The sequence below is a fragment of the Dendropsophus ebraccatus genome, chromosome 12 (genome assembly GCF_027789765.1).
Source record: "Dendropsophus ebraccatus isolate aDenEbr1 chromosome 12, aDenEbr1.pat, whole genome shotgun sequence".
Lineage (NCBI taxonomy): Eukaryota > Metazoa > Chordata > Amphibia > Anura > Hylidae > Dendropsophus > Dendropsophus ebraccatus.
In genome coordinates this window covers 78,362,406-78,375,222 of record NC_091465.1, presented here as the reverse complement: position 1 = coordinate 78,375,222, position 12,817 = coordinate 78,362,406, and the positions used below count along the sequence as shown (strand labels likewise).

General features: G+C 45.5%; 1 protein-coding gene across 2 annotated transcripts; it reads left to right on the top strand.

Moving 5' to 3' along the window:
* Window positions 1-4,378: 4,378 nt before the first annotated feature.
* Window positions 4,379-9,001, top strand: LOC138768946 (zinc finger protein 665-like). 2 transcript variants are annotated; one of them, XM_069947029.1, is made up of 3 exons: window positions 4,379-4,799; window positions 5,842-5,961; window positions 6,511-9,001. In XM_069947029.1, exons 2-3 carry the CDS (start codon window positions 5,872-5,874, stop codon window positions 8,830-8,832), a joined length of 2,412 nt encoding a protein of 803 aa, XP_069803130.1. In that variant the 5' UTR covers window positions 4,379-4,799; window positions 5,842-5,871; the 3' UTR covers window positions 8,833-9,001. The 2 variants fall into 2 exon arrangements, with proteins under 2 accessions (XP_069803130.1, XP_069803131.1); XM_069947030.1 differs by lacking the exon at window positions 4,379-4,799 and adding an exon at window positions 4,884-4,949.
* The last annotated feature ends 3,816 nt before the right edge of the window (window positions 9,002-12,817 follow it).

Sequence of the window (12,817 nt, the reverse complement as noted above, 5' to 3'; positions counted from 1 at the left end):
TTTCGGGTTGTGAATTGCACATGACAGAAGACATTTGTGTGGAAATTTCAAGCAGAGGCCACGCAGCAAACCTTATTTACGTAAAGGGATACCCTGGACTGGAAAGAGCACTATTACTTTTCCTGCAAGAACAGCACCACCCCTGTCCTCAGGTTCTATGTGGTATTACAATCCAGCTCAATTCACTTCAATGGAACTGACCTGCAAAACTCCACACCCAAACTGAGGACAGGAGTGGCACCATTTCTGCAAGAAAGCAGCCATGTGTTTCTAACTCTGGCTAATGCCTTAGGGTATGTGCACACTGAGCAATTCTCGCGGAATTCCGCCAGCACAATCCGTTCAAAGAATTGACATGTCATTTTAGAATTGACACTTTTTTTATCCTCCCCGACACTTGCGAAAAAACGAGATCTGCCCCGACTTCAGTTGAGTCAATGTGGTGTGGCCTAGAGTGTCTGTGCCCTAGGCCTGTGACGCCTCTGCTTTCATCCTCCCCGCCATCCTCTGAGAAAGCCACTGGGCAGGATATTTATCGTTTGTCTGAATTGTGTGCATACGATACGGAACGATATATCGTACGGAAAATTCGTTTTGCGATCGCTTAAGCCTATCTCACACATTGGTTAAATCGTCGAATGACTGTTTACACAGAACGATTTGTGAATTTTTTGCGAACGCCGATTTGAGAACATGTTGAAAGATCAAAATGAACGATTTCCCGTTTGATCGTTCGCTGCGTTTACATGTACGATTATCGTTCGAATTTGATCGTCAGCGCGCAAATTCGCACGATAATCGTTACGTGTAAACGCACCTTTACACACCAGCAATAACATAGTGTTTTTTATACCTTCAGTCGTCATACTATCTGTGCATCTGAAAAATAGATGTACTTCGCATACCCCTTGTAGGTAAGTCCTTGTTCACAGGTCTGTAGTTCTGTCTGCAACTGCAGGCAGAACATAGGACCAATTGTATTTAATGGTCCCGTTCACACATCCGTACTGCAATCCATGCTGCAAAAAAGCATGTGTTGTAGTGTGAAGCCCGGAGCAGTACTGATGGGGTCCGTGGCCGCTGGCTGCTCTACACAGCCTTCACATTCTATCATTACAGGGAGCCAGGAACCTCTCCTGCATGTACCGCTGGCCTTGCTGAGGACGGTATAACATAGGGACTGGCAAAGGGTTCTCAGCCGTCTGTCCTCAGCACTCGCCGTCCTCTGCCTGAAACACAGTCATGTGCCAGAGCCTAGTCTGATGTCCTCCCCCAAACAACTACCGGCAGGTGTTCCTGCAAAAATATGACAGCATGTTAAGAGTTAAAAACCATTCAAACATAAAATCTCTCTGGGACTAAAACATTTTCATACAAACAGAAGGAAAACTAAACGGAAAACCTTTTATTACATATCAAGAGTTTACATAGGTCAGACGCCTCTAATCGCCAGAATGAGCCAGGAGAAGCACTCAGCTCAGCACTTCACTCCCCAGAGACGTGTATTTAGGGGGATTCACACGTTCCGTGCACGGTCAATAAGTATGGATGATGCACTATGGAGCAGAATTCAGGGATCCCGGCATCATTCAATAAATCTTCGTGTTACTGTACGGACACACGGTATCATTGCTAAAAGGGGTTCTCCAGGCTTAGAAAGACATGGCCGCTTTCCTTCAGAAACAGCACCTCTCCTGTCCTTAGTTCGGGTGTGGGTTTTGTAGGTCAGTTCCATTGAGGTGAATAGTGTTTGAAGGGAATATCCGGCATTACAAAAACATGGCCACTTTCTTCCAGAAACAGCACGACTCTTGTCTCCAGTTCAGGTGCGGTTTGCAATTAAGCTCCATTCACCTTAATGGAACGGAGTTCCAAAACCAACACCCAATCTGGAGAGGTGCTGTCTCTGCAAGAAAGTGGCCAAGGTTTCCTAATGCTTTAACTGTAGTACCACACACAACCTGAGGACAGGGGTGGTGCGGTTTTTGGAAGAAAGTAGTTGTGCTTTGTCTAATCCTGGATAACCTTTTTAACTCCTTCATGGCTGACTAGGCAGGAGACATCCAGTGAGTGCTACTCCCCCTACTCAGCCCAAGCTAGGCCTGAGCTGTATAACCACTAGGCCAGCCTAGAAGCAGAAGGTGCATTAGGTCTGCCCCCCCTACTAATGAGGGGGAAACCCTGTACAGTGCAAGGACTCCCATACACTAGACAGTGGTGCGCTATACAGCACACAGGGAGGTCATACTATGTAATGTGATACAGACCCTGATCACCTTCCTCTCAGAGGAGGAAGATGCAGGAGAGGAAGGCCCGAAGCCTCTCGCAGCATCAGCCATAAGTGAAGATGTGGGCGGACTGCATGTTTTATGAGGCAGAGCCAGTCACTGAGCCGAGCATCAGGACGCTGGACATCTAATGTAGCCGCCCACTCTGCACAGGCTCCATGCCAATGCTACCACTACCCCCTCCCTGGTATATGTGCCAGTATCCCTGCATCCTGATACCATAGGAGATAAGAACAATAGTGGTAAATACAACCCTGCTTAAAGGGGTATTCAGTATTATAAAAAGCACAACTACTTTAAGTCAAAAACAGCGCCTCCCCAGTCCTCAGGTTGTGTGTGGTATTACAGTTCAGCTCCATTCACTTCAATGTAACTGACCTGCAAACCCCAAACTAAGGACAGGAGTGGTGCTGTTTCTGGAAGGATACGGCCATGTTTGTCTAGGCCTGGATAATCCCTTTAATGCCATGAAACCCATGGAGAGCAGAACCCACACATTTGGTGCGAGAAAAGAGGGGTTAAAGTGGTGATCAGTCAGTGTGGACGTCCATCCAGGAGAGAAGAGACCAGGACACAGCGGAGGCTGCAGGACACAAGGGAGACAAGATTATAAGGGTATAAACCCACACACCGTATACACAGCGTATTTACTGCTGCGATACGCAGCGAATACGCAGCAAAACCGCAACAAATACGCAGCAAAAACGCAGCAGATTAGATCTAAATAACTGAACTCAGCATTAAATCTTCACCATCAAACTGCTGCGTATTTGCTGCGTATTTGTTGCGTATTTGTTGCGTATACGGTGTGTGGGTTTGTACCCTAATACAGAGACATCAAGCCCCTCCTCCATCATACAGTCCTATGTAAATCACATTAGTTCCCTCCATCATGCAGTCCCATGTAAATCACATTACTTCCCTCTATTATGCAGTCCCATGTAAATTACATTACTACCCTCCATCATGTAGTCCCATGTAAATAACATCACCCCCTCCATCATGCAGTCCCATGTAAATAACATTACTGCCCTCCATCATGCAGCCCCATGTAAATCACATTAGCCCCCTCCATTATGCAGTCCCATGTAAATCACATAACCCCCTTGCATCATGCAGCCCCATGTAAATCACATTAACCCCCTCCATCATGCAGCCCCATGTAAATCACATCACGTCCCTCCTCCATCATACAGTCCCATGTAACTCACATTACTCCCCTCCATCATGTAGTCCCATGTAAATAACATTACTCCGCTCCATCACGCAGTTCCATGTAAATCACATTACTCCGCTCCATCATGCAGCCCCATGTAAATTACTGTCCTCCATCATGTAGTCCCATGTAAATAACATTACTCCGCTCCATCACGCAGTTCCATGTAAATCACATTACTCCCCTCCATCATGCAGCCCCATGTAAATTACTGTCCTCCATCATGTAGTCCCATGTAAATAACATTACTCCGCTCCATCACGCAGTTCCATGTAAATCACATTACTCCGCTCCATCATGCAGCCCCATGTAAATTACTGTCCTCCATCATGTAGTCCCATGTAAATAACATCACCCCCCTCCATCATGCAGCCCCATGTAAATCACATTAGCCCCCTCCATCCTGCAGTCCCATGTAAATAACATCACCCCCTACATCATGCAGCCCCATGTAAATCACATTAGCCCCCTCCATCATGCAGCCCCATGTAAATAACATCACTCCCCTCCATCATGTAGTTCCATGCAAATCACACCATTCCCTTCTCCACCATGCAGTCCCATGTCAATCTCCTCCGTCCCCGGCACACACCTGTACACCTGTTCCCTCCCCATGCAGCTCCTACATCCAGCGCTGGCGGCATGATGATCACGTGACGTTGGGGTCGCTCACGTGACCATCTGACGTCAGACCCCTTCATTAGTACAGTAATTAGCTTCTGCCATTATTTATTTTTGTCAAAATCGAAAAACAACTACTGAAACCTAAATCCAGAAATATTTTATGACAGGAAAATATAATGAAGGTCTGCCGTCTTCTGGCGGTAGCGGCGGTCACGTGACCGGAGTGTCAGAGAAGGGCGGGGCTTAGTTGACGTCCAGAATAAGCAAAGCGGGAAGGATGAGTGCGGGGAGCGGGGACGGTACGGAGCCCGCTCCGGCACTCACACTGTACCGTGCACCGCTCAGCCCACAGCGGACAGTAAACTCACCCCGGCCCTCCCTTCATCACACTGTAGTAGTATGTCCCTCGTCAGCCGCCTTACTCCTGCGGCACACGGTCATGCTGGGAAATGTAGTCCCGCTCGGGCTGTCGCTGATATCCTGACTACAGCTCCCAGCATGCTCTGTTTATAACTTCCAGGTCACGTGGCTGTCTTCTCCTTGACTTTCCCCGCACACACAACAGTTTTTGGGGGACTCGTTCAGGTCGGATAACTTTGCTGTGATTGGCCACGCTGCTGCGTCACGTGACTTAGCGACTCCTGAGCCCCCCCACACCCCTCAATGTGCAGGTAATGGGGGCTCCGAGGCGGGGCAGCAGGGGCTGTGTGTAAAGATTAGGCAGGAGCTGGGTGCTAAAGGGGTTAACTGGTTTAAAGGGACAGTACATCTGTGGCTGTGAGCTACTGCCCGCTGTTATCAGCCACTCCAGGCTGGGGAAGGTGAGGTTGTGGTATTCAACCATGAAACTACTACTACCCCCATCATTTCTCCATGTAACCACCATATGTGTATAACTCTACGCTTTATCCCTTTAAGTTAGACTGTACTGTCAGCATAGAAGTTGGTTAGAGCCTTGTTCACACTTTGCAGACACTATTAGCGATAGAGCAGGGTATTCTGGGTACTGGAGGGAGATAACATGCAGAACATTACAACAACACAACTCAATGTAGTGTACATACCCAGGAGTGACCCCACCAGCAGAATAGGGAGTGCAGCTCTGAGGTGTAATACAGGATGTAACTCAGGATCAGTAATGTAATGTATGTAAACAGTGACCCCACCAGCAGAATAGTGAGTGCAGCTCTGCAGTATAATACAGGATATAACTCAGGATTAGTAATGTAATGTATGTACACAGTGACCCCACCAGCAGAATAGTGAGTGCAGCTCTGAGGTATAATACAGGATGTAACTCAGAATCAGTACAGGATCAGTAATGTAATGTATGTACACAGTGACCCCACCAGCAGAATAGTGAGTGCAGCTCTGGAGTATAATACAGGATATAACTCAGGATTAGTAATGTAATGTATGTACACAGTGACCTCACCAGCAGAATAGTGAGTGCAGCTCTGGAGTATAATACAGGATATAACTCAGGATTAGTAATGTAATGTATGTACACAGTGACCTCACCAGCAGAATAGTGAGTGCAGCTCTGGGGTATAATACAGGATGTAACTCAGGATCAGTACAGGATCAGTAATGTAATGTATGTACACAGTGACCCCACCAGCAGAATAGCGAGTGCAGCTCTGGAGTATAAGTTAGGATCCGGATAAGTAATGTATGTGCAGTTACTAAGCTTCATCCTCTTTCATACTATAGGTAACCTGAGCCAGGACTTGGTCCCCAGTCATGGATTCTTGTCAGGGGTTTGAGGTCGGTGCGGAGGTGGAATTGATCGAGGGCCTCCCAGTCCTGGATGATTCGGCTACTATAACAGTGGTATGTATGGCGGCCTGTTTGGCTTTGTATGTATTATGTGCCTCAGTTGTGCTTTACTCTAGCAGGTCATGTAGTTATAATATTACCAGCTCTGTAGTAGATTCTTTTTGTTGCCCATAGAAACCAATCACAGTTCAGCTTTCAAATATTCTTTAACCCTGGTAAAAGAAAAGCTGAGCTGTGATTGGTTGCTATGGGCACCAAAGACTAGTAAAGTAAGCCTTGATTTACCTGTATGGAACATTATGAACTGGTTCAGTTAGCAGGTTCACAGCCCAGGCATCCCCCTCACCACTGCACAGAGCACATGCTAAGCCCCGCCCCCACTCCCTGTAATTTGTACTGGTTTAAATATTAATAGAGTCAGATTTCCCCTAACAACAGGCAGTGGCCAATGTAGTGTTTTTTTTGTATCTGGGATAATGAGTTTTTGGCCATTGAAGTGTTAGGAATTACACTGTTACATAGTTAACCAGTCCACCTATAACCCTACCGTGTTGATCCAGAGGAAGGCAAAACCCCTTATTCTTTGTGTGTCCATTCTTCCAGGAGAATAAGCAGGACTTGCCAGCCTGGCATCATATCCATTATGTTGATGAATCGAGTAGTGATGAAAGCCTGGACCATCTGCTTGTGTTCCCTACGTCTTCTGAGGTGAAGAACGAGGAAACGCCAAGATGTCTACCTGAAGTCAAGACGGAATGTGTCGATCAAGCGGAGAGGAAGATGTCCTCCGTCTCTGAAGGCCTCTATATGAGACCACCATTACATGTTGTGCAGAATAACGACCAGTCCGGGGTGTGGAGCGACGCTTATAATATTGAAGCTCAGGATCAGGCGTATTCCTTGGAAGAGACTGAGATTTCCCTCATGGACGTTGTACCGGCATCGAATAACAGTCCGTCGCCCCCTCGGCCGTCTGAGCTGTATTCAGAAATCACCTTGACCCAAGAAGAGGATGAACCTGAGCTCCTAGGAAAGTACAGCTACTATAACGCGAAAACCCAGAGTGTGGGGACCGTGAAGCCATGGATACGAAGCCATAAATGTGAGAAGTGCGGACGTCAGTTCGGACGGATGTACAACCTGGAGAGACACATGTGCATCAAGACGGCCCTGACCAGGGTCAACATGGAGGAGATTGTGTCCAGGAACATGTCGGGTATGAATAATTCAGGGAATAGGTGCGAGCAAAGTGAAGAGTCCATGAATAGATTGGAGAAGATGTGTGCCGAGGCTCAGAAGGAACTTCACAACCTGCAGGGACTATACAAGAGAGAAGACGAGAAACCCCCAAGTCACATAGCTGGACTGGTTTCTGATAAATCCTTCAAGTACAGACGTCCTTTTACCTGCGACCGATGTGGACGTAGGTTCAGGAGCAAGTTCAATCTAGGGTGTCACGTCTGCTGCAATGACAAGAGCTTGAGTGCCCCTCAAAACACTATAGTCATTAAGCCCGATAATCCCGTAGCCTCGGACGTTCTCGCTCAGTCAGTTCAGACTACCTCAGGTCAGGACTTCCCTCCTGGAAAGAGCGAGAGCCTCGAGGACACCAACGAAGGGAAAGTCTTCAAATGCCAATTGTGCGGCAAAGTGTATACCAAGCGAGCTTACTATGTAAGCCACATGAGATGGCACGTGAAGGAGAGGGAGCTGGTAGCCTCTGTGAATAAGTACCCCCCATCAGGCAGCCTTGACTCTCTCCTAAACTCCATCGATCTGACTCCCGTGGGGTCAAAAAAGAAAACGGGGACAATGTTTGCCTGCCAGGAATGTGGCCGAATATTTAATAAGCAATGTTCCTACTCCACCCATACTCTCTGGCATAACAAAAGAAGGAATGCTGCACTGGCTTTGGCTATGCCAAACCAAGAAGTGGAGGGTCAAAAGATGGAGACACCAGAGGCCCAAGTTCCTTCAATATCGGCTAAACATCAGCAGAGTGACCAGACTAAGGCCGTTCCCGATACTTTCGTTTGCCCTGAATGTGGTCGAGTATTTTTTAAGCGAATCGCCTACGCTAACCACAGTCGTTGGCATGTAAAAGAGCGGGAACTTGCGTTAAGCGTTAAAGCTGCCGCCCAGGCCAACGCCTTAGGGTATCCACTTAAGCCATCAACAGGGGGCAGCAGCAGAGATCTACCTCAGGGTTACTCCAGCCTGGTCAAACATATCGACTTGGGAGAGCAACAGAACTTTTATATGGGAGGAGAGACTGTAGATCATCCACTGGTGGAATCTGGCCAGAAGAGGACTTCTATGGAGGTCCCAGAATTCATCTTTGAGCTAGAAGTGGGGACTGAAAGTTTCCACGAGAACTTGGCAAGCAAAGCTTCTGAGGTTGTAGAGTCTTCAGGGGATGTGGAGGACACGACTTTAAGGACTGAAACCAGTTCCTCAATCTCCACCACTGAGGAACCCAGTGAGATACCTGCTCCCCTATCTCAGGTCTTACCTTACAAATTGCTGGGTCGTCGTTTAAAAAGACCAAGGCCGCCTCATAGATGTCGGGACTGTGGCGTGTGCCTTTCTCAGTCCTGGAAGTTAAAACGCCACCAGTACAGGAGATCTCGGTGTAAGAGGCACAGATGTGACTGCGGCCGGTCGCTGGCGGGTTCGCTGCACTTTCTGCGCCACCAGTTGGAGCACCTGAGCGACACGGCTTTCATCTGCGCGGTGTGCGGAAAGGCGCTGAGAGGGTACAAGCAGCTCCGAGCCCACAGCTGGGTGCACCCGCTGGTATCACAGTTCCAGTGCAAATGTGGGGCACGCTTTACACAACTGCCGAAATATCTCTGGCATTCCTTACTGAATAAGCCGAGGGGAAGGAGAAGACTCAAAGAGGAGGAACATCCTACAACACGATGAGACGTCTGCCCTATCTGCCCCCTTCATATACACCTATGTCTGCCGATGCGTGTGGTGTGTTTAATGCCTCTATGTGCCCAATGAACTGTGCTGGTATCATCATGAGACTCCATACCAGTCATTTTTGAAAAATTTTGTCAATTGTACAAAAATCAGATTAAAATCCTAAACTTGCAGAGTGTGCCTTAATGAAATCCATGTATACAACCATAGCTGAAGTGGAGCTGGGCTTATTATTATCATGGGGATACATTTAAAAGGTATTCTGAAGAATTTTTTTTCTCTTTCAAATTATCCTGCAGGAAGTGATTTATTCTTTACAGTCTGGCACAGTGCTCTCTGCTGCCACCGCTGTCCAGAGCAGGAGAGGTTTTCTATGGGGCTTTGCTGCTGCTCTGGACAGTTCCTGTCATGGACAGAGGTGGCAGCAGAGAGCACTGTGTCAGACTGGAGAGAATACACCACTTCCTGCAGGACATACAGCAGCTGATATGTACTGGAACACTTAAGATTATAAATCTTTATATCTTTAACACATACTTATACACCGTATTTTGAGGTGTAAAATGTCCACATTATGCCTCAAATCTATATCTGTGTTGTTTTTTTTTAACCTTTAAAGGGGTTAAACAGTATGAGATTACAGCCACCTGTCTTCAGTTTGTGTGTGGTATTGCAGCTCAGTTCCATTGAAGTGATGAGGACAGTTTTTCTTTTAGAGTGTTTTCATAACTGAGACCTACTGTGTGAACATAGCCCAAGACAAGTGTTTTTACAGCTGGTATAATGACACTGTATAATTATTTGATGCAGGCCAATTGGGAGTTTATGGCATGAAATGTTTATTAAGACTATAGAAGTAGAAAAAGCCTCTTTGTTGTCTATAGGAACCAATCAGATCTCAGCTTTGATATTTGATATATTATAGGGGTATATATATATATATATTATAGGAACTGCAGGCCTGCCTAAGCCCTAGTGCCAGCTTCCTTGAAGTATGCTCTAGTACGTGTTAGCATTGGAATAGACATTACATTTGGGGAAGCTGTCTGTGTCACCAGCACTGCAGACTTCAGAACTGCTGACACAGACAGCTTCCCCAAGTGTAATGTCTATTCTTATGCTAACGTACTAAAATAGACAACAAGGAAGGCTCAGTATCCCAATTGCTCAGTATCAGTACCTCTGTCCAGAAGTGCTGGATCATAATGGGCGACTGAGAAATAAAAGGCTTTGTTAGTCCTGCAGTTCCCGACACGAATGTGACAGCGGAGAGGTTTGTGTCGTCTCCTACCGCTGCCACACTTATTTTAATGAAGTTATATTACACAGTAATGTAATTTTATTAAAGCAATGTACTGAAAAAAAGAAATAGTGCCCTATTTAGCTGCACTGTGCATCTGATCCCTGAAAGTTAAAGGGTTATACTGTATTAAAGATTTGGTCAAAGCAGGAGGAGACCCTCTACCCATTTAGTAACACCACAATGTTCTCTAATCTATGGCTCCTTACCTGTCCCAGAATAGGCTTACAGCCTTTGGCTGCTGGGAGTTGTAGTTCTGCATAAGATGGTGGGCCACAAGGTGGAGATAACCGCAGTGCTGGGTTTTAAATACTATTAATACCCATAGAAAGATCGCCAACTGGGATTGGTTTTCTGTGGCCTGTAGTAACAGCATTCTGCCCCTAGGTGGCACTGCCCAGTTGCTGATACCACAATGTGCCATGTAGACCTGAACAGAAGTTTGCATCACCCAACATTATGTATTTTTCCAAGCTGAGTGATCGCTCCTGTGGATATATAACTGGTCTCCCACAGCCAAATATTTTGCTGAATCTTTACCAATATGACAGGGCATTTTTGTTATTAGAGATGAGCAATTCTCCTAAATTAGTTTGGTCTGGTTTGCTCATATTGGCTGATGGATGGGATTTGGCTATGACAGTGCCAGTGCAGGAGCAGGGACTCCTATAAAAGGCAGGTGTCCCTGTAGAGTGCACAGAGCAGCCTTACACCGTCCCAGTACTGCATGCAGAGCACTAAGCCAGTCAGTGCAATACAGCATTGTCATTTACCTTCAGCCCACTCAGCACACAGGGACAAGGACTCCTCCTGCCCAGAGTCCCTGCTCCTGCACACACTTTTCACAGCCATAGTGAGTGATCCACATAAATTGACTTCAATAAGTTTCAGATTTGGATACGTCCAACTTTTGGGGGAAAATCTAAATAGTTTAGTTTCAGATGAATTCACTAATTTCTATAAATGATGAGTTTTTATTATTTTTATTTAAGTACAAAATGCCCTTTAACCCCCCTCAGGGCTGGTTTAAATGTGGCATACAACACTCAAATCTAACTTTTGATATGTTGCTGCCCATGGTGAAACAAAAAATTCCTTCCATACTTGTTATTATCTATTCCGTCTCCTTCCCCCAGTTCTCAGCTGCTGATTTCTGCTGAAGAAATGATGTAAAACAGCTGATGTAAAAAAAAAAAAAGTCCCTATCTGCAACTTTGTAATGCCAGAGAGTTCATCAGCAACTTGACATCAGATTAACCCTTTGAGCATTACAAAGAAGCTACAATGTTGCAGATAAAGCCGGCCAAGGACTTGTTTACATCAGCTGTCTCAGGAGGGAGGGGGGAGGAGGAAGAGACAGTGAAAAGCTCACACACACATTTTTGTGTCTTCAGCAGAAAGCAGCAGCTCAAAACTGGTGGAAGGAGACTGAATAGATAATAACAAGTATGGAAGGAGATGTTATCCTCACCATGGGCAGTGACATATCAAAAGTTATCTTTGAGTGAAATATTCCTTTCAGGACCAGGACCCATTTTTCCAGTCTGACATGTCTCACTTTATTGGTCAAATTGTAGCTTTATGATGCTTTAGCTTATCCAAGGGATTCCGAGATTGCTTTTTCCTGACACACTGGGGGATATTTACTAACAAATCTAAAAACACAATTTTGTCAAAGATGTTTTGACATAATTTCCAATCTAATGTGTTTAGTCAAATTTATGTAAATTGTCTAATAGCATAGTAAATGTGCCTTAAAAATAATGGTCTTTTAATTAGTCTAATAAATTCACCTGGTTCGGAGCAGACATAGTGATGCGCTAATATATGCGACTTTTTAAAAAATTGCTCAGTTAATAAATTTAGCTAAAAAAGAATTCTGGCGCACTTTCGATCTAATTAACAACAAAAAATCTAATTCAAAAAGTTGCATCTAATTTGGATAGTCTTGTCTAAAAAAGCTTCCTAAATTCATATTAGATTTATTTTGAGCGCAAACTAGATATATTAGACTAAAAACAGGCGCAATTAGTTTGATAAATGTCCCCCATTGTACTTTAGGTTAGTGGTAAATTTTTGCCGATATCCATACAATCTTCTTCTCAAAATTTTCTGCGGTCACCAGGTAGGTTATATTGCGTGATACCTTTGTCAGTGCAATACACTTTTTTTTTTTTCTCCTACATTTATTATTTGCATTGGAGATATGGGGATAATACTTTTATTTAACTTTTTTTTCTTTGTTATGTTTTTTAACCCTCTCCCGCTGCTGCACTGTAAATTAACATCGCTGCATAGGCATAATTTACTATTCAGGATGACACAAGCGCAGGAGCTGCGCCTGTGTCATCCACGGCGGGTCCTGGCTATCAGTAATAGCCAGGGACCCGCCGCAACTCTCAGCACCGGAGCAGCAACCTGGGCATTGATGTATCAATGACCCCAGGTCGTGAAAATGCTAACTTACCCACTGTCTGATGATACATTGCCGTGCCAATCTGCACTGTATTATATTGTCCCTATCAGACTTCTGTATTCTGCATAGCTGGTCAGACTTTTGTTGTTATGACACTGGAGGCCTCAATGAAGCCAGTTATCACAGCTACCGCCCAGATGTTGAACTGACCGCAGCCTCTATAGGGTTAACTGCTGGGATCCAAGCCAGAATCGGATCCCGGCATT